Consider the following 26483-nt stretch of genomic DNA (forward strand, 5'->3'; position numbering starts at 1 on the left):
AAAAAAAAAAAAAAAAAAAAAATCAAATATGGATTATAAATCAGTAAAAATAAAATTCTAGGTCTAAAATATAAAAATTAGCCATTGGTTAAAATCAGTCATAAAAATTTTGGCCTAGTGCTAACTTGTCCTTAATACAGTTGGAGAAGCAAGGTCAATGGGCTACAGATACAATGTTAGTAATAAATAGCTCGAGTGCTATTGGGTCACTGTTGCATTTTTAAAAATGTTTATAGGGCCCACGTATTTAAGAATGGATAAGATCCAGATATAAGACTGGTGATCCCTTATCTCAAGTCCACTTGCTTATATTTACTATAATGGCATTATTAGTGCATATGATTGTGGCCAGTTCATGGGCATAAAGAGTTTGCTTTATAAGGAATTTCCTGGAGGTCCAGTGGTTAGGGCTCCGCACTTTCACTGCTGGGTTCAATCCCTCGTCGGGGAGCTAAGACCCCACAAGCTGCACAGTGCAGTCCATCTGCATCCCCCTCACCGAAAAAAAAAGAAAAAAGTTGTTTGCTTTATAGGACAGTAAAATCTTACAATTTGGAAGGACTTCTCTCAACAACCTTGAGCCCATTTTTCCTTAACTTCAGTCATTACCATATCGATCATCTTCAAAACTTTGGTCACATTCCCTTAATATTTTCATTTTAATTAATGCGTTTTTTAAATTTAGGTATATTTATTTTAAAAAGAAACTTTATGTTGCTTCCATAAGAGAAAAAACAGTATCTCTTGACATAGACGATAACCTGTTTTTAGTAATTTCCTTACATTGCTTCTCAAGACTGGTAGTTCTTCGTTTCTGTATTTAACTCCAACATGGACTCCCTGAGATTCAAAATGGAGACTTTTTCGGAGGGATTGAAATATAAGAAAGAGGGACTGAAAATGTCCACAGTAGGATCCCACAATGGTTAAAAAATGCAGATTAAAGCGTTTTATGAGAAACTGGAAAAAGGGCAGCTGAGGTTTCCTACCCTGGTTCACAGCAAAAACTTACTATTAACTCTTCCCATCTTTGAATCTTCATTAAAAAGCTGAAAGAGCCTCAATTTTACAAAGTATTTGTGCTTAGCCAATGCCTAGAGAAGTGTCAGCTCAGTGTTCACTCCAAAAATTCCTACACACATTCTCTGGCAAGTGAGCTTCTTGTTTAGTCAAGAAGACTCAGTCTAAGAGAAGGGTAGTTGTCGCTTGCCACTTCCAGCTGCAGACGGTTGTGATCAGATCTCTCTTTAAGAGGGAACCTGTTTTTGTCATCTGTACATCTTCTGAGTACTCAGCTTTATCATCAGAACTCTTCTGGTTTTACCAGATTCACCCCAAACGGCAGCTCTTGGCTCTGTCAACTACTCCTAGTAAGGAGAGAAGATTGCATTGCGGTTCCACAGTTTCCATTCTACATTCAACACAGAAGTCCAGCCTCTAAAGGAGGAACAGCCTCTCATACTCATCTGCTTACTCAGCATGGGTCCTGCTAGAAGTATAATTCAAGTCTCTTAGATGTTAAACTGAACTAAGTGAGAAATTCCTGGAGGGCAGAAACTACATTTTACGGTTTATTATATTCACTTAAAGGTAGACCACTAGTTTTTGCCAAATGGCTGGATGGACTGCATCTCAGACCTCAAGCCTTATGCTAGCATATTCAAAATGGAAACCACTGTCTTTATTCCAAAACTTTTTTTTTTTTTTTTTTTTTTTTTTTTTATGCTATACAGTAAATCCTTGTTGTTTATTTTATATATGGTAGTATCTGTTAATCCCATACTCCTAATTTATCTAACCCCCCACTTCCCCTTGGGTAACCATAGCTTTGTTTTCTATGTCTGTGACTCTGTTTCTGTTTTGTAAATAAATTCACTTGTACTGCATTTTAGATTATAGTGATATCATATAATATTTGTCTTTTTCTGTCTGACTGACTTCACTTAGTATGATAATCTCTAGGTCTAGATGCACACTTCTGAAGTTCACAGAATCTTTGGTGATGCCACCCACCTGGTATAGTACTCTGCTTAGCGGAACCACGGCACCTCTCTGCTGTGTCACATTTTGCCCTAACTATTTATTATGTTCAGTATTTGGCCCCCACCCAATAATTTTTTAATTTCTTGAGAGTAGAAATTACTCTCAAGTAGAAATTCCATCCCCTTACTCATCCCCATATCCAAACCATTCCAGATCCCAATAAACAGTAATCAAACATAATTGCGAGGTACTGGGATGAAAATGGATGAGGTGTAATCCCTGCCCAGAACAGCAGGGGAGGCAGACCTACCAACAACTACATGTGATACATTCAGTTCTACACTGTAATAGAGATGGAGGAAACTTACTATGGGAACAAAGATGAGGGAGCAGTGAATTCCTCCAGGGCAAAGGTAAACAAGGAGAGGGGAAAAAAAGAGGTAACAGGAAGCTATGGAACGAGGCAAATTATTGAATTACTTCTTGAAACATTAATAGAAATTCACGAAGGGGTAAAATAATGGGGAGGTGACATACTGGGTAGATTTACAAGTAGACGCCAGTCAATTCAAGCTTTTTGTTTCATCTAGAGTAGTTCCACCTAGGAATTTCATGAAGATCTCCCATCTTCTGAGGCAACTTCTGCACTACTGACATTTTGAGCCAGATAATTCTTTGTTTTGCAGGGCTGTCCTGTGCATTATAGGATGTTTGCAGCATCCCTGGCCTCTCCTCACTACATGTCAGTAGCAACGGTCCCCACCTTCCAATTGTGACAACTGAAAATGTTTCCAGACATTGCCAAATATCCCTGGGGATGAAGGGGAGTGGAAATCACCCTGGTTGAGAACCAGTGTTTTAAGCGTAATTCTAGCTCTAAGGACTTCTCCCTTATTATACTATCTTTTCTCTCAGCCAGGAAATGATTTTTTTCTTTCGTTCAAAGCCCTACTGGACGCTTATTTTATTTTTAGGTTAGAGACAAACTGTCAAAAACATTAAGCTACTGATGCCCCAACTATAAAAATGATATCAGTAACGAAAAATGAAATGTTCACTATGATAGGAGAGTATGAGTATCATGGCTAATATTTGTTCAGAACATTACAATTTGCAAAATACTTTCATAATTGATTTTACTGAATGCTCACAACATCCTGTGAAGTATCCAACATTGATCCCATTCTAGGGATGAAGACAGGCTGGGTCAAAGACATCAAATATCTGAGACCACCTGAGTATTAAGTCCTGGAGCTAAGATTCATATCCGGACAGTCTCATTCCAAATTGTATACACTTTCCATTTAGTTTAGCAAAAAACTAGGTTGCAGACAGGCTAAGCCAGAGAGAAAGACTCATCTTAATATCACACAGATGGAGAAATAAAATGACTTGAGGATGCTCTGTTACCTACATAGCCCACCAAGAAGCTGTAATAAGTAAACACTTCTTTGTGGAAGCAAAGCATCACTTAACTACCAAAAAACTATGTTGTCTCCATCCTTTGCATAGCTTCACGAGCACTTATTATGCAAAAAGAAGAGTGATACATACTAAATATGCTAACATTTACACTCATAACTTTTCAAGTATGTTAACTTATTTTAGTCATTCTATTGTAAATAGCCAATTCTAAATTGGTATAATAGAGATTATTATCCACTGATAGAAAACTGTGCATACAAATAAACATTAAGTAACTAGATTATGGTCACACAGATAATTAGAGACTAAATCAAAATTAAGTTCTTTGTACCTCTAGATAAGTGTTCTTTCCCCTCCAAGCAGTTTCCAGCATCACATGGCCCTATACACCTCCAGATATAAATATCACTATGCCAATAAATAAAAATATCCTCAACCATTCTGTTTCAATATTATCTGAAGCCACATCTACCTTGGTAGTTTTAAACACACTATAAAGTATGAAGTGGGAGCTTTTTCTACTCTTGTATCAAAGATAAAAAGCATTCCTTTAAATTAGGCAAATTAGCAGAATCAGTGAAACTGTCTTATTCATGACGCATTAGTTAACACATGAAAAAAATGTTTGCAATTTTCTAGACTTAGTCAACTCTGTACTCAAACAATGCTTGATACTTCTGAACCTGGATTGCAGCCTGACAAAAAGGCAAGCGGGGAAGGTCCATGAGTTTCCTGGATATAGTCATACTTCTTTAAGAATTACTTGTCTATGTTAAGGTAAAGAGCTAATTTAAGACAGGAATACATTTTGCAATAAACAAACAGGTATTTTAAATATGAATGGAAAGCCATTCAATTCCTGGTTTAAACAACAACAAAAAATTCCAAGTCTTACTCCATCATAGAAGGTGGGATAGTACAGCAGTCTTGAATCGCAGTTAGAGGAGAGGTCAGGTGAGCCGTGTAGGATGCTTCTACAACTTGCTTGTTCCGGTTGACCACATCCAAGTAACGGTTGAACTTCTCTCGGATTTTTTTGGCTAGCTGTAGGATGAGAGTAAGCAAAATAAATAGAAAGACCAGGACAATAACCCACTGTACTTTTTCCTATAAGTTCATCAATTTGTGTCACAAGCTGCCTGCAGTAAACTTCAGGTAAGATAAACACACACCCAAGTCTTATTTCATTGTGTAAACTGAAATAAAAATTGCAAAATGCCCAGAAGGCACAGAACGATACTTCAACAGCAGTAAAATAATAACTTCTATCTTACAATAGATTATAATACATTAAGAACTACCCGTGTGCTGAAATTCAGATAGAATAATGCTGATCCATAAAATGCCTTGCTGGAGAAAACGAAGTCTGTTGATATTATTGTCGGCATGACAGTGGGTATTAGGAGTTACAGAGCAACAATAGTGATTGGAAGAAAAAATGCCACTATTCACGGTTCTCGATTCCCACAGATTTTTCAGGAGGAAAACACTCGAAGGAAAGGAAATGATATTCAGTGTCTTCTGCTACACAACTCCAGGGGGCGCCATTCACAGCCTTCCATGTGAATGGCAAATCCCTGAAGTTGTGCAGTGCAGACATCCATACAAAACAAAATACATTGTTAGAAATAGATCTGTGTTTGGTCTGTTACACCTTTAACACGGACAAATGTCTCTTAACTGCTGTGAACAGAACACTTCATCATAATACACTTTCATATGGGGATAGCAAAAGCAAATTGCTAAGCATACTGCTTTTTTCTCCATTGTTCCCACCAAATATCACAGCTTAATTAGCGATCTCTAAGGAAAACAGTGTTGTTTTTCTTCCCCTTAAACAAAATGTTACCCAAATGCAGTGACTGATAGAATTATTGCTAATTGGTTTTGTAGAGCTATTCATTATCAGCACACTCGAGGAGAACTAATCATCTCCTTTGGGTCGTGCATCTCGCACAATCCAACAGCTTGGAGGCTGAGAACATGGAACCAAATCAGAATATCTTCGTTTGTTATTTTCAAGCCGATTTTCAAATCTGCTTCAAATTTCCCACCTACAAGTGTCATTCTTCATTGCCCTTGGGAACAAATGTTCCGTAACAGGATAAAGATAAGGTGTGCTTGAAAGGACTGAAATTCCAAATAACATCTTCACAAATTCACTTCTAAAATGAAAAGGGAAATTGCAAACATTCCTTTCCCTCACACATATCCAAACACACAGACACTTGAGAAATACCCCAGTGTTTCTTCTACACGTTTGGAGAATTCTAACTTAAAGCCAGATCTAGCTCATCATGATATTCTTTTTTTTTTTAATTGGAGTATAATTGCTTTACGATGTTGTGTTAGTTTCTGCTGTACAATGAAGTGAATCAGCCATGTGTATGTGTATATCCCCTCCCTCTTGGACCTCCCCACCCCCCATCCCACCCATCTAAGTCATCACAGAGGACTGAGCTGAGCTCCCTGAGCTATACAGCAGGTTCCCACTAGCTATCTATTTTACACATGAGAGTGTATGTATGTCAAACCTAATCTCTCAGCTCATCTCAGCCTCCCCTTCCCCCCATGTCCACACATCTGTTCTCTACATCTGCGTCTCTATTCCTGCCCTGGAAATAGGTTCATCTGTACTATTTTTCTAGATTCCACATACATGCATTAACATATGATATTTTTCTCTTTCTGACTTACTTCACTCTGTATGACAGACTCTAGGTCCATCCACATCTCTACAAACGACCCCATTTTGTTCCTTTTTATGGCTGAGTAATATTCCATTGTACATATGTGCCACATCTTCTTTATCCCTTCATCTGTTGATGGACATTTAGGTTGTTTCCATGACCTTGCTATTGTAAATAGTGCTGCAATGAACATTGAGTTACATGTTCCTTTTTGAATTGTAGTTTTCTCAGGGTATATGCCCAGTAGTGGGATTGCTGGGTCATATGGTAGTTCTATTTTTAGTTAAGAAACCTCCATACTGTTCTACACAGTGGCTGTATCAAGTTACATTCCCACCAACAGTGCAAGAGGGTTTCCTTTTCTCTGCATCCTTTCCAGCATTTACTGTTTGTAGATTTTTTGATGATGGCCATTCTGACTGGTGTGAGGTGATACCTCATTGTAGTTTTGATTTGCATTTCTCTAATGATTAGTGATGCTGAGCATCTTTTCATGTGCTTCTGCCATCTGTATGTCTTCTTTGGTGAAATGTCTGTTTAGGTCTTCCACCTATTTTTTGATTGGGTTGTTTGGTTTTTTGATATTGAGCTGCATGAGCTGTTTGTATACTTTGGAGATTAATCCTTTGGCGTTTCGTTTGCAAATATTTTCTCCTATTCTGAGGGCTGTCAGATCCAGCTCATCATGATATTCTAATTTGGCTCACTGCTTAGTTTTTAATGGGCTAAGAATGGCTCTTACATTTTTAAATGTAATTTTTTAAAAGGTATTCTGTGATATTTAATAACTATATGAAATTTGAATTTCAGTGTTCATAAGTAAAGTTTTATTGAAACAGTCATTTGTTTACATATTGTTTCTGGCTGCTTTCATTATGCAATTGCAGAGTGAAGTAGTTGGAATAGAGATTGTATGGCTTGCTTTGCTATAGGCAGAAGTCAGAAGCCCTAACGTGTCCAAGATTGAGCCATAACTCCAGTAATTTTATAAAAATTTGCACCCCATTTAGAAGTGGGGGTCCCTCTACTCCCACTGCTTGAATCTGGGTAGGCTTATGATGGCTTCTACCAGTAGCATAGAGAAAGTGACACTATGTAACTTGCAAGGCTAGGTCATAAAGGGGCATGCAGCTTCCGCCTGTCTCTCTTGGAATGCTCTCAACTACCATGCTGTAAGAAGTCCAAGACACATGGAGAGGGCACAGTCAAGTGCTTGGTTGGCAGCCCTAGGTGAGCAAGTCTTCATCCCAGTCCTTGCTCCGGATATGAGTCAAGAAGTCTTTGGATAATTCCAGCCCCCAGGCGTCGCTGATGGAACCCCAGACATTACGGAACAGAGGTGCCATCCTTGCAATGCCCGAACCACAGAATCCGTAGGCATAAAGAAACAGTTGTTTATGTCACTAAGTTTGGGATACTTTCTAATGCAGCAACAAGGAACCGGAACACCCAGGATAGGTGGAATTCCATCCTAAGATAAACATGTTGAAGCTAAGCTGAACAAAGCTGCTCAGACAGAAGCACTGCAAGTAAATCATCAGAATTATCGAGACTGTAGCCTGTGAATTATAAACCTGTTGCAATGAGATTTCAGGGTTCTTCAGAAAATCATAACAGCTGCCATACAGTGGTACTTACCATATGCTGGGCACAAGGACCCTACAATGTAGGTACTGTCATCTTATATCAATAAGCCACACAACAAAAGGACCCACTCACTCATTCAGAACTCAGAACTGTCTTGCCTATAAAACCTGTGTATTCACTTGCTCAGCTATGGTGCCCCAGACAAACCTAACTTAAGAGAAGCTGCAACATGATCAGCCATGGCACAGAGTGGGCTGGCCGTGGAACTAAGTGTTCCTTGGGTTGCGGAACCCAAGGGGGGGTGGTTACTGGCTGATAGGAGATTGGCCCTGCCTGGGGGTGGGGGAGCAGGGGGTGGTATCTGCCTTTGGCCTCCTGGTTAGGGTGAGTCTCACCCTTCATTCTTCATAGGCAGAGGCACTAACTTGCACGCAGAGCCCAGACACACAAGGCAATGAACAAAAGGTCTCAGAAGCAAGCTCTCTCCACTAGGATTCGCACCTCTTGGTCAGAAACCCCTCAGTGTTTCATACTGCGACACCCTATCTTGTTTATTTAAACCAAGTAATTGCCAACATCTGTTGAGGGCTAACTATGTGTAGGGCACTATTCTGAGCACCTCACAAGTATATATCAATTTAATCCTTCAAAGAACCCTATAAAGTACACATCTCCATCTTCTAGAAGTGGTCACTGAAGGTTAAATAACGTGCCCAAGGTCACAAAGCCAGTAAGTAGTAAAGCTGGGATCCAAAGCCAATAGCATTCTGCTTTAGGAACAAAGCTCCGGGCTTTATGCAACACTGCTTCACTCTGTAAATACACAGACCAGCAACCTCCCTCGCCATTTCTTTTCAAACCCGTTTGAACAAATGCTGTGAAATTCTCGGCAGGATACCATAAGCAATACACAGCCTCATTACTTTATAATAAGAATTAGATTTTTAATAGTTTACATTTCATTTAAAATTCTTCATAATTCCTATGAAAATCAAAAAATTGAAGAAGTTTAGAACTGCTAAATTCTACCGCCAATATGAAAAAGGGATCAGGCCGAATTTGAAATAATGTATCCTCTAAAACAATGCCTATCTGTTACCTGACTACTGTGGTATCAGTTCCATTGAACTAACTTAAACTGTTCTGATTACTCCACAGTGTTCCAGTTTGTTCATAACCTGGAAGGAGAACAGAATGAATGTACCATTCCTATCCTGCAGGAAGTGAACTTCAGAATTCAGTATTTTCCTCTGGGTTTTCATCTGAGTTAATTTTTGTCATCACAGAGTAGTAAGATGAAATCGTAATTCCTATTTTATGTGTGAAAAAACAGAGGCATGTGGAGCTTGAGGGTCTCTGGATTCCCAGGGGGTGCCTGGCCTCCTGCGACCCCACTGCCTGAGATGACCCACCCTGTGCCCTTTGGACAAGGACGGTGACAGTCACTCACAGTAGAAACCTCACACTCCACCGTGGGGTAGATTTTCCCTTTCGAAAAGCAATCTCTTTTAGCATGCCAACCAAATCCAGGTTGCTGGGCAAGCATAACAATCTATTAGAGTAAAGATAGCCCACAGAAAGATTAAATCCTGAATGTATCTGTTAAATGCGAGAGAACTGGCTACCAGGGCGGAAACTTCCAAGAGGCCAGACAGATTCTGCGTGTGTATCCTGCCATGATCCCTGCAGACAGGCGAAAACAAAGGACGTTCTCAGCAAAAAGCTACAGGTGGACCCACAATCCTCCTCACTGTAATTAAAAACATTTTTCTTTCCATGGCTCAGCTTTCATCTTTTATCCTTCTTTATCCTCTCCCCTTCAACCCCTAAGGGGTTCCTGAATGCTGATGAGATGACGGGACTGAAACCATCTTGTCATCTTTTGGGTCAATTCTTCGGCTAGCCAGCATCCAGCCACGGGTCAAATGATGAGTAGGTAGCGCGCCGGTCCCCATGGGAACAGATTCCAATTTGTCATCATCTCCAGTGACAACGTTTCATCACAACATCAATGAATTTCTTTCTTGCTGAATTTCACTTCCCTTAATTTTCCCATAGACATTTCTGTCATTTGCATACTTCCCCAGAGGGGGCCCCCCTTTTTTTAAAAGCTCTTTTTACCTTAGCTTTACACTTTTGAAGAGTGGAGATGGGGTGGGCACACAGTTAGAACAAGGTAAAAGAAAACAAAAATGCAAAGGCATAGTACAAACTTTATTTATGCCTCTTTCCTAAAAGGAAGAGCCAGAAGGAGTTTTGAATGTTAGGGAAAGCTTTATTTAAAATACATAACAATGATGCTGACAGGCACCGACAGGAAAGGTACCCTAGGGAACTGAAGATTCATAGCAAAATTCCTATTGAATGTAGAACAGTTTAACATTTGACATTCAGAAACCTCTGTGCCATGGTAAGAATTTAATAGCTGATCCCCCTTTCCTTCGACTCCAGCCTTATTTACTCAAGAAAATAAACCTTTTGTTTTCCAGCAAGTTTCAGGATTTGGTTATTTAAATGTCCGTGACATAGACATAATTTTCAGTATACTCAAGCACAAGGATTTACCATCTCTGAACATCACACCATTGCCTTCCAGAGTTCAAGGAAGAAACCTCCTCATTGTTTCATGTTGTACACTGTTTATAGGATATAAGAAACACCCTACCCTTGCTATTATTTTTATTAGTAACAGTTGTAATATTCCAGACAGCTCTCCCAATTATTAGCTGGGAATCTAGGCCAGTTCTTTGACTTCCCTTAGCCTTGGTGTCCTCATGAGTAGAACAGGACAACATAGTTTCAAGGGCTTCTTATGTTCAAATGAAACAATGAGTATATAAAGCCCAGGATGAGTACAAGGGATTATTCTCATTGTTATACCCCAGTCTCTGGACTAGGGAGAGAGCATATGGTGGTGATAAGGAAATAATGTGGGGCTTAAATTTCCCAGTAATCGAGCCGTAAGTAACGGGAGAGGGACTACCTGCAGGTTAACCATTTTACTCACTCATTTAGCTCATACCCTCGCTTAATCCTCCACAGGAAACCTGGCACATGGTCTGGAGGGGAAAAAGCATTTTTTCCCTTAAAAATTAACAGCAAAATGGCACAAAGAGCTTAAGCTTTGGAGTCAAAGAAATTTGAGTTAAGTCAAGCTCTGTCACTTACTCAGTAAATGGAACCAAGTAAATGATTTCTCTAACCCTCAACTTAATTACCTCTAAACTGGAGAGAACAATAGCTGCTTCATGATATTGTTTGAGAACTAAGAGGGATAATGCTCATAAAGTATCTAGCAGAGTGTCTAACAGATTTCATGTGCCAAATAAATGGTAGTGACTTACTCTTGTTGTTCTTACTACTATTATTGTCATTGTTGTGATTATTTGGGGGACGTTATGTACTGACTCAGGTTCTGTGGGTGGAGAATCCCAAAGAGCGTAGGAAGAGTCAGGAGGGTTGTGTTAACACAGGGCTATGACCTTACCAGGGCTGTGGGTGCCTCTTCCACAGCACTGTGTCATGTAGGTTACATAGTTAACAGTCGTAGGTAGTTTGGGACTCTTCTGGGATCCTCTTTTTCTAAACGTAAGGATCTAATAAGACTTTACTCTTGTGTCACACTTTGCGATTTTCAAAGCATTTTTACCTGACTCGTCTCATGTGTGCCTTCCAACAACCCTGGGAGCTAGGCAGAGCAGACATTCCCTGCCCCTTCTCTACAATCAGGAAATCAAGGCTCAGTTGTGCGCCCAAGCTCATGCTGAGTAAGTGCAGAAAACAAAGAGACCATTGCTTCTAATCCCCAGCTCCACTCTCTTTCTGCTACAAGCTCCTCCAAATAGCAGAAAAGTGTGAACTCTCCCAGATCAAATGATCTAAGTTCTACTCATTCTTCCAGTCCCAGCCCTGCTTTTACCTCTTTGAAGCCTTCTCAGGACCTTCTTTCCCCAAATTGCCTAGGACTCTGCATCTGTGCCACTCATTGTTGGTCTTTCCTCATTTAAAGATTCCATTTCCCCCAAGAAACTAATAACATAACAGTAATTAGCATTTACCCACTGCTTACTATGTGCCAGGCACTTTGAAAGTGCAACTTTATGTGATGCCTTTTTTTTTAATGCTTACAATGCTTGGTAATTGCTATATGCTATTTTTATAGATAGTTCTGATAGATTAACCTACGCAAGGTCAATCAGCTAATAAAAATAATTAGATCGAACCCATGCTCTTGAACCACAGCACCATGCATTTTTCTTTCATATATACCTAGCATTGAGAAGAGACTTAAAAGATTCCTTACTGTATTCATTGCCACTCAATCTACCATTACTTGCCATATTGGAAAAACCTGCTTTCAGTTCAAAAAAGGGCAGATAACTTAGAATATTGCTCATATCTGGTTCAAGCCCATCAGAAACTCTGGGCCTGTCCAGCTCCCTATCTTCATCTGCTTCCTGAATAATACAAGCTGCTCTGGAATAAGTCTTGCTGAGTAAAGAGGACCAGTTCAGAGAAGGTACCCTGATGGCAACTGGCCATAGCTGTGATGTGGCTGTCGATCCACTCTGAGCTCAGGTCTCAGGGTGGAAGAGCCTGGGCCTGGCAGGCAATGATACAGGACAAGACAGATGAAGACCCGGAGATGGGGTAGGGCCCGTCTGAATTTCTAATGGCCCGCGGAGGCTTCAGGGTTGTCTGACGGATGTGTGGGAATAGCACATCCAGTGGAGAAGTGGGGCAGCCGCTGACAGACGAACTGCAGGTGGACCAGGAAGATTTATGTGCAAGGCTGTCTGGGCTCCAGGGTCACATACCCTGATCCCGGGAGAGGTGGGCCCCCGTGGCTGAGCTGGGGAGGCGTGCAATGGAAAAAACAGGAGGCGAGTGCTGACATGCCAGAGAACCGAAGGAGGCTGAGCCCTGGGAATCGGTTGAGAGTGGCAGCTTCTCTCTTTAAGCAAAACACAGGTTTGCTTTAAAGATTATAATGGGGTTTGGTTTGGGCAGCAGTTTTTGCTAGATATTCCAGGAGAGTCACGGAAACACATAGCCGAGCCTCCTGAAAGCCAAGGTTATCATCAACTCAAGGGCTCAATGGGCTCTTACCCTGTTTTTCACCCCACTCTACCCTTAACAACCAGATCATAACAAAAGAAACAAAAGGAAGGGCAGGCTTCAACCCACTTCTCCCCACTTCACTGTAACAGGAGCCCTGGACTGAGGTTCCTTTAAACCAAAATAAGCAAGTACTCAGGACTTGAAAGTTTACAGCCTGTTCCTTCACAAGGAAAAAGCAGTTTAACCTAATCTTCACCTTCGAAAGACTCAAGAGGCTGAGAACTGGGGCAGGGGGTAGGAGCACGGGCCACAGCATATAGGAAAAGCGAACATTTTACATTACAACTTTTGAGATAAGTTTTCCTAGTTTATGAATCAGGGAGGAAAGGAGTTAAAATATGCTGGAACTTAGGAATTCTCTGGTGGCCCATGAGGGATACAGAGAAAAGGAAAGGAAACCCAGTCCCATTACTCTTACCATGTAAAACTCTCATTTAGAGTATAAGCATCTGTGCATAACTTAGAAACACCAAGTATAACTTAGAAGCATTCTAAGTAACAGGGTGGGGTGGGGGATGAATTAGAGGCACTGGGGTCGGCTGGGAGGGCTCTGGGAGCCTGCAGTTTCACTCTAGCCCACACTACTTTCCCCACACCAAATGCAGGTAACACCTCTCATCTACACCCAACCTTGCAACCTGGCCCAGAGCCGGGCACACTGCAGGGACTTGGGAAACATTTTTTGTATAAATGAAGGACGAAATGTGACCTAGCCTCCAGTAGGGGGTCGACTGACCAGAGCGTTTCAGGGTTCTTCACGGGCCCTCCGAGAGCACAAGGGTCAGATACTTGGCAGCAGGTGTCAATTAGCTCAGCAATGAAGTGGAAAGAAGAGACTGGCAAGGAAACAAAACTCTGCCACTAAACACTTCCTAATCTTCACCTGGCCAGGAACTCATTAAATCCAATTCTTGGGAAGACAATCTTAAGACACAATGAAAAAAAAGCTAGATGTTTCCATTTCCTCTTTCTTAATAATAAGTTAACCCAACTTACCTTTCCAATGGAACATAACATCGTGTCATTTTAGGACTTCATTGCAGTTCTAACAGCAGCAGGGCTTAATTACATTTAGTCTAAGGTCTCCTACTCCCCCGTTATAAAAATATAAGTCAATGTAAGACAGCCTAAGGCACATCATATCGCATTCTTTGAGCAACAAATTTTCACAATGTAGATTCCCTTTAAAACTAAGGAAAAATAATAGTACAAGGGAAAGCATCTTATAAACATTTGATTTCTTCAGTTGTTGAAGCCTGGCCTTGAGTATCCATAATCATTCGAGTCTTCAGTATGGCCTATCTTAGGAGGTAGGGGCACTCTCTCCCCTGGTCCTACATTCACACAATAAAACCAGCTTGTAATATACTTATCTCAGTAGATAGAAAAGCCACTTCTTGGCTTTAGTTTCAAGATACTTGAGTAGTGATAAATCAGCCCCTGAGATCTAGGGGCCTTTATGATGCAGGCCTGAAGCTTGAAGTACTAATACAGAGATAAAGTTTCTGGTTTCTGCTTTTTCATAACTAGGAAAAACAGCAACACTCACATAGACCACTTGGATGAGGTGCAAATGCTGTATGCTAGCAGGAAATGCACTGCTATTAAGACTCGCTAGAAATAACGACACAAAGTAACGTTTCCCATGTGGGTTCCACACCAGAGGAATGAGGGTATTTGCCTCAACCATAACAATTTTATTATATCCTTCTCTGAACTGTTCTGTGTGTTCCCTTGCCAAGCTGCATCTGATACCATTCTCTAACTGACAGTTGGATTTAGGAAGGTCTTCTTATCCCCTATCTGACGACAGGGAGGATGGCGAACACAAGAGCCAGGGTATGCGTGCTCTTCATTGGCTGTTGGCTTCCATAGGACTCACGCTCACACCTTCCCCTAGAGGGTGGTGCACGACATGAGTGTCAGCGGATGTGACAGTGACACTTCTCGATGACTTTGCAGAAAAGCCAGCATGCTCTTTGCAGCATATAAAAGGACTAAAGGCGGCTTAAGTAACAACCAGTGAGAACGCCCATGAGCAGCTATTTCAACATGATCTCTACCTGCCCAGAATCTTCTAATATTATAAATAAAGTTGTAGTTCTTGGTAAGCTTCCAATTTTATCATACCACATGTTATTTCATGGAACCAGATTTTCAAAGCATTCAGCCAATTCAGGGTTCTTGATATTAGCAGCAATTAATTCCTTTGCATCATTGCCACAAGTATTTCCTGTTGCGTGAATATATTAGGGGTAAGTTGGTCCCTGCTCTTCAGTTGCTCGCTAGGTATTAGAATACACTCTTGAGCTTCTGTTTATGCATTCCACCAGTGCAGATGATCTGAGCTTTTTTTTTTTTTTTTTTTTAGTAGAAGCAGCAGTTTCAGATGGAGGATGGAGTTGGGGGGCAGAGGGGGGGATCTGAAGAAATCTTGGCCGCTACCTTCTCACCAGCATTTCCTGATACTATCCAACCTCAGGATACTAAAAATGTGTGTAAAAGGGGCTTAATTGTTTCCATTTTTAGTGGAATGTTCACTTCTCATGATGAAGTCTTCCTGGTTTTAGAACGAGGACTTAGACTCAACTTATCCCCTTCTACTTAAATAAAGCTTTGAGTGTTCAAGTCAAAAGCCCAGGCTTGTACTTTTCAAGGGTCTGCGTCACTGAAAGAAGGCATTTGCGCACATGTGGATGGCAGAGATATCTGAAGAGCTGAAGCTCCAGCTGGAGCACGGAGAGATGCACATCGTGGCGGGAGCTTGCATGTCTTCTCCCCGCTTGCCCCAAAGGCCTTGCCAGCCCCTCTCCGGGCTGCAGCCTATTCTCTCCAGCTGTGCCTGCCTGCAATAGCCCCTCCTCCCGTGCCTCTGCTGATGGAGAAACGGTACCAGCCCCATCATGTGTTCCTTCCCAAAGGGCGGGAACACCAAGTGTGGGAATTAAGGGAATGAGGAAATGGGCTACTCTGGGTTGTTGTCAACACAACACCACAAAAAGCCTGTAGCCGTAATTTTCAAGCCCTAAATAGTGTGTGATGGTGGTGGTGGGAGATATAGAGAATTCCTTTTCTATAATTGGTATATGTGTGCACATGCAAATGTAAAATGAACACTGTGTTGTAAACATATGCAGAGTACTTACACACAGTGCACCAGATACATAGTACATTATAACAAAATGTGTGAGTATACAGGAGGGGTGTGTGTATGTGAGAGAGAGAGCGAACAGGCGAGCAGGATTATCTCAGCTTATCTCAACACCAGGCGTACATTGGCTAATGTACAGTATGTACCCCTGAAGTCAGCTGGTCTATATTTAGTACAGGAATTAAAGCTTTCATGCATGCATACACACATATTTTCACTTCCAAATATATACAAGGATTCAGAGCATATGCTGCATATATACTTTCCTGAAAATATAAGCAAGATAGTTAAATGCTTCAAATTCCAAATTGCCATTTCTTAAACAGTGAGGTGGTAGTTATCAGGCTGCTTTCTCTCTCCTGGCCCACCTTGGTTTTGGTTTTTTTTTTTTTTCCCTCTAAGAAGCTGGCTGAGCAGTTCCTCAAATATCCCTGATTACTGTTAAATGCTTCATATTGGGAGAGAACCTGGGAGTTCTGAGGTAGCTAAAGGTTTGTTACCTTCTCTGTGGAAACTGCATGAACAAACGCTGTACCAACCACAATTCTACAGTAAGAATTTCAAAGAGTTATCAACTTCTACTCATGAGCAACACAAAGGAAGCTCACTATGTTATACTTAAACCCTATGGACTAGCCCAATAGCTGTAGATTTTTCACTCACTCAATTAGTTAAAAGTTCCTCTTTAGGGGATACTATTTACCCCCCCCAATCCCAACAAAACAAAAAAAAATCAATAGCCCCATAGAAGTTCCACAATGACACAAATTAGAACCAACTGACTTAGGTATGGTAATAATGGAATAATGATGAACTGTGAAAAAGACAAAGGAGTCTGCTCTTTAAATAAATCAAGGACTGCATTTATTTTTATATCTTGTTTATATTCCTGCAGGATAATCCATTAGTAACAGAATGCTCTTCCTCGTAAGACACAAGTTATATCCTTGTGATTTATTAGAGCTAAAAGGCAGACGGCACCTCCACCATTGTTTGGCCCATGTCAACTGAGTATTTAAACTCCATCTTTTCCTCATTTACCAGCTGAGTTTTCATCAGGGTACTTAACAATGTTTAGACATATTTATCTTACTTTGGTTAATGTGTAATACTCTCAGGAGAGAATAAACCACCTTCCTCTTAAAAACTGAAAACATATAAAAGGATTGGCAATGGAAGAAGTATGAAAAGCAACATAGCATAGTGATTAAGAACATGGATTTTACAGTTAAAATTCTGGCCCTATCACCTAATGCAAGAATGATTTGGGGCACCATTACCTAATAGCTTTGAGTCTCAATTTCTTCAACTCTAAAACAGTGAGAGGAATTGTGTTTGTATCACAGGGTTGTGGTAAAATTTTAACGGGATAACTCAGGCGAAGCAGCCTTTGTTAAATGAACATGGACCATCATGTCAAATACACCACCTTTCCCAAAGTGCAACACAACCTGGGTACACACTAGGTCTTGCACCCATCTCCCACTAATTAGAATTCTAGAAAAACATACATAATTGGAATATAACCAAAAATACTGCCACACTAGATGGGATCCATAGTCCAGTTAGACCACCATTCTGCCTCTCATAAATGCCTAAAGAGGGCATTTCTCTCCTTTGGGCCATCACCTGCAAGAGATTAGCAAGATATACCAAATATATGAACACATGTCTCCTGTGACTTAATTATGTCCTTGGCATAAGCTCTTTGTTTCTCCTCCTACAATGGCAAGTATATAGTAAGTCCTCAACAAATGTTTGCTGAATTCATCGACTGTCAGAATCTCCCCCCTTAAAGAGCTCATACTCTAGTTTATCCATTCATTCCCCAATATCTATAAAGTACTACAGTGTGAGTTATGCTGACAAGGTCCCCACACTCTGGAGTTTGGGTTCCCTCAACTTTTATTTTTAGAAGAGGTAACAGATACTACAAATTTTCTTTCTGCTACAAAAACATTTATAGTATTTAATATCTTCTTACCTCTTCCAAAGTTTGAGGAATATCCTTTAACCACAATATTTTTGTACTTCTTTTAAAACCAATTCAAGTTCAACCTTGCATGACTTTTTTTCTGGAAAGCAGCAAGATGTAGCATAATGATTTGTAAATCTTTCCTTTTTTAAAGCGGTAGACCATTAAAAAACACAAAACTTCATACTAAACTTCAATATATCAAACAAGTAAAGTAAATTGCTGCAGGAGGGAATGGAGAGGAAAAACACAGAACCTGGGCCCTTACTTTCTGTACCAGTCTCTGCAGTATCTCCCTCATACCTTTGGAAACAAAATTTTGAAAATATATAGTAGAGCATTGAATCTAAATCCCTTGAATCCCAAATTGGCTTCTCTTAACCTTTCAGTTGGGTGACCTTATACAAGATATTTCTTTGGTTTGATTTTCCTTGTCAGTGAAACTTTTCCAGCTTTTTTTTGAGGATTATGAATTCATGCAGTAAATAATTACTGAGTACCTACCATCTACTACATTGAGATACTTTTTCATGGTACGGAGGGTACATCAAGGACTAAAATGGACAAAAATCTCTATCCTCATAGAGCTTATATTCTATTTAAAAAGATACACAATTTAAAAAATGCATATAGAAGTCCTAGGTGATAAACTATAAGGAGATAAATAAAGCAAGAAAGAGGTAAGAAGTAAAGGTGGGTACAATTAATAACATTTATAAATGGGTGGTCAGCGAGGGTCTCAGTGAGAGGTAACACTTAACTAACACTGAAAGGATGTAAGGGAACAAGCCATGTGGCTGTATGAGAAAAGATTTAAGGACAGTGCTTGATTAATAATACATATTCAATAAATGATGATTATTCTCATAGCCAAGATAATTTAAACAAAGAAAGCACAAAACTAGGATTAAAAATTTTGTCTCTGCCGTTTTACTAGTACTCTGAGGCCTTGAACCACTTACAGTGACCCCTCTGAGATATGGTATTCTCAATGGAAAATGGGATAATAATACCTGCACTTTTTACAATGTCACTAAGCAGCTAAAAATGAGAAAATATACATGGAAACATTAAGGAAATAGATAAAGAACCACATAAATGTGACAACTATGGAATCCCCTCTCATACTATCTTTCCAAAATGACAGATGACCATTCCATCTTATTAACAAGGCATCCAATGATTTGATAGGTAGCCCAGGAAGAAGATTTCTAAGATAAAAAATAACTTCTCTTTTGGGGACAGACCAAGAACACTAAGAACTGAAACAGACCTAGATTGATTTCCAATAAAGGAAACCTAAACACTAACCAGCTGAACTGGCTGGGGCTCTGGTTTGAAAGAACAGTCATCTGTTTGCTCTGGTCCTTGGTTGATTCACTATAAATTCCCCATCTGGGTGGCTTCAATACACCTGAACTTTTCTTTTGCCTTCCCAGAGATTTAGTGCCTTTGGTTCACTCATTCAACAAACATTTAATAAATACTCACAATAAACACAGAGCCAAGAATAGATTTGGGTGAGGGGGTGAACTAAACCAGGACTCAGCCTAAACAAATCCCCTGCATAAAGATGGGGGAAAGGTTGGGGGCAAAGAAAGAAAGGAATCCGTACTGCTTCCAGGATTCCTCTAGTTTGAACAAGTCTGAGCCTTGAACATATTTCAGTAGGTAATTGTAAACAAAATGAGAGCCTTCAGGGTACCACCACACTACATTACACTTGGCAGGGCAACCCCCAAACAAGTCTAGATTCTGGAAATATGAATATTGAGGTACAAGAGTAACTCCAGTCATTTTTTTCAGCAAATATTTACTAAATACCTACCTAGTACCAGGCACAGGGAGCCAGAATTCAAAAGACAAAATTCCTAATTGCTCAGTTCTTCCACACCCCCTCTGTTTGTCTAACCACTGGTGCTTTTCCTTCTGTGGTCCAGTGGACAGTTCAACAACATAACCAAAATTTTCTAGAGTGGAGAGTTTCTGGTAGTAAGGATACAGAACTAATACAAATGCAAAGCCAACATAAATCCTATGTCTAGTCTCACATTTCTCAACTGCCATGACTTTTATTTACAGCCCTCACAAGTCCCTGCCAGGGTCTTTCTGTTATCATCCTCTCTTGGAAATTCTCCTTCTAAAGTGTATAGATCTTTCCTTCTGGGCCTTACCTAAGAGGATTAAATAGCAGACTAAGAACAGCAGTCTTCTCACTAGTGTACTCTTATATTCATACACTATCATCTTTTGTATTCAGAAAGCAGAATACAAAATACTGAAAGCCCACTCTGAGCCAACAATATAATCTTTTAAACAACCTTGCAAGACAGACTCTTATCCCCATTTTATAGATAAAATTGACGTAGACACTGAAAAGTTAAATATCATGCCAAAAATCAAACAAAAGAGTAAATGACAGAGTCCTCCCTGGAACTCAAGTTTTTCAAATCAAAAGATGAAGCTCTTGTTCTCTATCCCAAGCTACAAGGGAGCTGTCAAAAAAAAAAGGCGGGGGGGGAGAAAAGTTTTCTAACGTTTCTGGTCTTGTACCCATGGTCTCTGAGGTCCTTTCCAGATTTAAAATTCTAAAACATCATGATAGTTAGGACTGATTATTTACATTTCAACACATAAAGTGCCATCTCTAAAACTGGTTTTCTATTCACAATCTCTTTGAAGAAAAAGCTCTTTAATGTTTTTTTGTTTTTTGTTTTTTTTGCGGTACGCGGGCCTCTCTCACTGTTGTGTGGCCTCACCCGTTGCGGAGCACAGGCTCCGGACGCGCAGGCTCAGCGGCCATGGCTCACGGGCCCAGCCGCTCCGCGGCATGTGGGATCTTCCCAGACCGGGGCACGAACTGCATCGGCAGGCGGACTCTCAACCACTGCGCCACCAGGGAAGCCCATAAATGCTAGAGTGTTTTGAAATACCTTTGGGGGCAGAAAAATTCTTAGATTCTTATACTATACATGTATGGGGTAAGCTACATCTAAGGATAAACAACTGAGCTGAGATTTGAGCTGCTGACAAAGAGAAGCAGTTTGTGTCCAAGTTAATTGCCTGCTAAAACAAACAAAATCAACACTCCTCATAGGACTATAACAGAATCCAGAGTTTCTCCAATCTTCAGGACACAACCCCAATTTTTTGACATATAAAAAAAAAGTGTGGCCAATTCTCAAGAAAAAAAGACAATCACAGAGATTAACTTCAAATGTTTGTAGATGTTAGAATCAGGATTCTAAAACAGCTATTATAACTATGCTCAAGGATTCAAAGGAAAATATGCTTGCAATGAGTGGAAAGAGAAAGAGAAAAGTCTCAGCAGAGAAAAACAAAATCTATTAAAAAGAAACAAGTGAAAATCCTAGAACTTAAAAATACATCTGAAAAATTTTAAGCATATTTGGAGAGGTCAACAGCAGAACAGGGATAATAGAACTGAAGTTAAAAATCAAGAAAAATTATCTAATCTGAAGGTCAGAGAGGGAAAAATTAAAAGAATAATAGAAGGAGGTATCATCTCAGGAACTTATAGTAAAATATCAAAAGATTTAGCACACGTATAATTGGAGTCCCAGAAGGTGCGCACAAAATGAAGTAGAAAAACTATTTGAAGAAACAGTGGTCAAAAGGTCCCCAGGGCTTCCCTGGTGGCACAGTGGTTGAGAGTCTGCCTGCCGATGCAGGGGACACCGGTTCGTGACTCAGTCTGGGAAGATCCCACATGCCGCGGAGCAGCTAGGCCTGTGAGCCATGGCCGCTGAGCCTGCGCGTCTGGAGCCTGTGCTCCACAGCGGGAGAAGCCACAACGGTGAGAGGCCCTTGTACTGCAAAAAAAAAAAAAAAAAAAGGTCTCCAAATTTGATGAGAGATATAACTTACAGATTCAGAAAGCTCAACAAACACCAAGCAGGATAAATATGAAGACTGCTATGTCTAGGCAGCCATAGTCAAATCGCTGAAAACTAAAGATATATATAGAAAAATCCTAAAAGCAGCCATGGGGTGGATGGAGGTGGGGGGATGACAACGCATAAAGAGTAATAACAACTTAGGTTGACTTCTCATCAGAGACTATGGAGACCAGTACACAGTGGAACATTGCTAAAGTGCTAAAAGATTTTAAAAAACTGTCAATCCAGAATTCAATCTCAAGCAGAAACATCTTTTAAGAGAAAAGACAAAATAGTGACATTTTCTGAGTACAAAATATCATGAAACACTAACACAATTCGTCACCAGGAAATCTGTATTATAAGTAAATATTATAGGAACTCTTCAGGCTTAATATCAGTTGGTATCCTTAGAAAAAATGAACAGCATCGGAAATGATAAATAGATGAGATTTTTCTTTTCTTTTCCTTTGTTTATTAAATTCTTATGACAGTTTAAAGCCAAAGCAATAACACTCCCTTGTGCAGTCTATAATATTTGTAGATGTGATAATATGATGACTCTAGCATAAAGGATAGTAGTGGGAAAATGAACCTATAAGGTTGTGAGGGTTTTAGAGTATACATGAAGTGATAGATTTTTAAACTCCAAATAGACTGTAATAAATTAAGGATATATATTGTAATTTCTATAGCATACACTTAAAATATGTAAAGAAATGTAGCTAAAAAGTAAAAGTCAAAAAATATTCAAAAATCCAAAATAAGGTAGGGAAGTAAAAAATAAAAAATGGAGGGGAAAATGGAAAAAAAAATAGTTTAGCTAAATCCAACAATCAAACTAAACATTAATTGACTAAATACTCCCCATTAAAAGACAAAAATTATCAGAATAGCTAAAAAAGAAGAAAGAAAGAAAGAAAAAGAAAGAAAGAAAATCTCAACTATATTCTGTCTACAAGATACACACTTTTAGCAATAGAGACACTGAAAGTTAATGCTTGTGAAAAGACACACCATGCAAAAATAGGAAGCATATAAAGGTTGGAGTAACTATGTTAATATCAGGTAAAATAGACATTAAGGAAAGAGCACTTTCACCAGAGATAAACAATGATATTTCAAAATGTCACAATTTAGAACTTGTCAAGAACTAACGATCTTAAATGTGTACGTGGCCCATAATGGAGCTTCAGAATACATAAGGTAACAATGCACAGAATTAAAGGGAAAAATATACAATTTCATCATTGTAGCTGAGGATATTAACACTCCTCTCTACAAATGATAAAATCAGACAAATTAAAAATCAGCCATAAAACAAATGATCTGAACCATCAACCAGCTTAACCTAATGGATATATAAAGAACGTAACAACCAACAACTAGAGAATTCACATTCTTTTCAAGTTCACATGGTATATTCACCCAAGATAGATCCTATATACTGGGTCATAAAACCAATGTTTCAATAAATTAAGAAGGATTGAAAATCATACAGAGTCTGTTCTCTGACCACAATGGAATTAAATTAGAAATCAGTAACAATAAGATACCTAAGAAGACCCCAAATGTTTTGAAAGTGGATAACATACTTCAAAGTAATGCATGGGTCAAAGAAGAAATTACAGGGGAAATTAGGAAATATTTAAAAACTGAAAGATAATAAAAATATATGATGTTCAACTTTGTGGGGTGTAACTAAAGCAGTTCTTAGAGGAAAGTTTATGGCTGTAAATTCTTCTATATGACAAAAAGAAAGGTGTAAAATCAATGAACTAAAGTTACAATTTAAGAAGCAGGAAAAAGAGCAAAACTAACCTGAAATATAAGGAAGGAAATAACAAAAAGCATAAACCCATGAAATAGAAAACAAACAAACAACCAAAAAGCTAAGTTCAAGTTTTAAAAAACTTGCTTATCACTAATTTGCTTCCCCATTCATTCTCTCGTTCTCTGTCACCTAGTTTATCCATTTTACTGATTTTTTTAAAAGAACCAGTATTTCATTTGATTGATTGTTCTCTATTGTTCTTCTAGCCTACAGATATTAAAAGAATAATAAAAATATTATGAATACTTTTATGCCAACAAATATGACAGCTGAGGTGAAACGGACAAATTTCTTGGGAAAAAAAATCAACTTACTAAAATTGACACAAAATAAGACAAAATCTGAAGAAAAACAAAAGGAAAAAGAAAAAAAAAGAAAACCCCAACCCCAGTAAACACCCAAACCTATAGCTATTAAAGAAACTGGATGATCAAAAGCCTGCCCTCAAAGAAAACTCCAGGTCCAGATGGTGCTCTGGTGAATTCTACCTAACATCAAAGGAAGGTATAACACCAAACTTATAATCCTGAGGAATTTCCATACTAGTTTTATAAAGTCGGTACCCTAAAACCAAAAAGTGATAAGTGAAAAAGGAAAAAGAAAGAGTAAAAGAAAATCAGGAGTTTGGGGAGCAGCGTGGGCTGTAGTTATAAATATGGTGGTCACCTCTTTCAGAAGGTGACACTTGAGGACACACTTGAAGGAAGCGAAGGCTCATGGGGATACACGTTGGAACAGAACCAGTGCAAAGGCCCTAAGGCAGGAACGTGCCAAGAAACAGCAAGGAGGCAAGTGTGGTATCCTGCAGGTCCAAGTCAGGAAAGTATCAACATATGAAGGAAAAAGGAAGGGATCAACTGTTCAGTACTAATGTTAGTGAAATACAACAAGGACCCTGGATTTAGCAAAGTGAAGGTCACCAGTGACCTTGAAGAGAGTGGTGTTGTGGGACTGGTAAGGCCAGAGAAGGTTTTAGAGAGAATGGGAGAACTGGATCTAGTGAGTATAGACACCTCTTGTGATGGGCTGTGCCTCAAAGGGGGAGAAAGAAACGGGGCAGTAGTTGGAAAGGGAGGAGGCGTCAAGAGAAGAGTTTTTTTCTTGTGTGTTTAAGATAGAACAGCATGTTTACATGCTAATGGATGTGATTCTGAAGAAAGAAAACTGATACCGCAGAAGAGAGAGGGAGACTGTTAGAGGAATGGCCTTGGCCCAATGTCAGGTGCATCTCTCCTCTATGAGTATGCAGTTCTCCTACCAATTTGCCCATTTCAAAAGAATTCTGAAGTCTTCTAAAATCAGCCACTGCCAACAATCAATATTTTATGAAATACTGCAATTATGAAGATGATGCTTGCCATATCATTGAATAAATTGTTAACATAAATAATTACTAGAGCACTTGAAAAAAAAGTTAGAGCAAACTCTTGAAACATGTCCAAAGTAGCTTTGATTTTTTTTAGTGATTCGATCAAGCGCCCCAAGAAGCTTTTCCTCCTTTTGTTTTTTTCTTCACTGCTTTGTGTTTTATGGACCACATTTTGATATCTTCTAGGGCACTTAATCAAAAATTTATTTTTCTTGATGCAGGTTCAATTTCACATAATGCCCTTATGTGCTCAAACAACTTAATTTCTTAAAGTATTCAAAAATGGAGTCTATGGGAGGTGATCCACTCAAGAATGTGTGCATGGGATATTTATTTTCCCGAGGCTGTTGTCATAGATTTTTGGCAGCAAATCTACATAATGAACTAATTAAAAATTTAAAACACATTGTTAGGCAATTTAGAACCACACTCTGAAGGTTAATTTAAAAGAAATAATGAGAAAAAGCAAGGAAAAGTCTATATACCATAGAGAGTTGTGTGGTAAGAGTCAAGAATCACAAAATGTTTTTTATTAGTTTTAATTATATTGCTCCCCTAACCAGAAATATATTAACACTTTAGATTTACTGCCTAATTACATAATATGCATAAGTCAGATCCAACTCTCAATAAGGTTTGATAGTAAAGAGGGAGGGCAAGAACCCTTGGGGCTCTAGTTTCCATTACCCCAGAGGAGAAATGATGGATAGAAAATGCAAGTCAGTATTCCAGATACTACAAAACATACAAAAACAAGCATAAAGAAGTGGTTCCTTTCCAGCTAAAGATCGTGAGCTATAATTAAGAGGACATAGGTCAATAATCTACTTTGAATAACTAATCTGTTTTTGGCTTATCAAACGAATCTTTAGAAGCAGTTGTAATTGTCCTTATAATTGTTAAGAGGTTAGTGCCCTGGATGAAAGTGGAAACCACCTTTAGGGGCACTTAAGTCCCCAAACAAGGTGAGAGCCAGAAATGTGGGAAATAAGCCAGTGCCAGACCCTTCTTTCTACCCTGAGAATTGGGCATAATCTGGAGACCTTGAGTTTCCACTTTGATGATAGCACAGCACAACATGGATAAGACAGAAACCTCAGGACTTGGCCAAGGTGGGAAATCTGATGGGAGGTACTACATAAAACTATAACCCAAAGAGCTATGCTCTCAATACAATGAGGAAAACAGAAGGGACGGCTAGAAAATTAGAAAGACTCTACAGATATCTGGAAATTTTAGAACATAGTTTTAAATAACTAATAGGTCAAAGAAGAAATGATAAAATACACCTGAAATTAAACAATAAAAGTAATACATATCATAGGTGGCCACTATTACCATACATATACAATACTTTTCTGGAGGCCAGTGTAGCAGGACACAGAAAAGAAATAAAAAATATAAGATTTAGAAAGAAAGAATCAAATCTATCTTATTTGCATATATGAT

The 26483-nt window shown here is 39.2% G+C and overlaps 1 protein-coding gene across 2 annotated transcripts in view; it reads right to left on the reverse strand.

The window, feature by feature from the left end:
• The window catches only part of CACHD1 (cache domain containing 1), a 125098-nt gene that overhangs the window by 92395 nt on the left and 6220 nt on the right, over positions 1–26483 (reverse strand). Inside the window, exon 2 of one of the 2 annotated variants that reach the window (XM_024764775.1) lies at positions 4304–4452. In XM_024764775.1, coding sequence (XP_024620543.1) covers positions 4304–4311 — 8 coding nt within the window. In that variant the 5' untranslated portion in view covers positions 4312–4452. Of the gene's footprint in view, positions 1–4303; positions 4453–26483 lie in introns of those variants that run through there. The other variant, XM_024764774.1, reaches the window with a different exon arrangement.

Source organism: Neophocaena asiaeorientalis, unplaced genomic scaffold (assembly GCF_003031525.2).
Source record: "Neophocaena asiaeorientalis asiaeorientalis breed wild unplaced genomic scaffold, Neophocaena_asiaeorientalis_V1.1 scaffold135, whole genome shotgun sequence".
Classification (NCBI taxonomy): domain Eukaryota; kingdom Metazoa; phylum Chordata; class Mammalia; order Artiodactyla; family Phocoenidae; genus Neophocaena; species Neophocaena asiaeorientalis.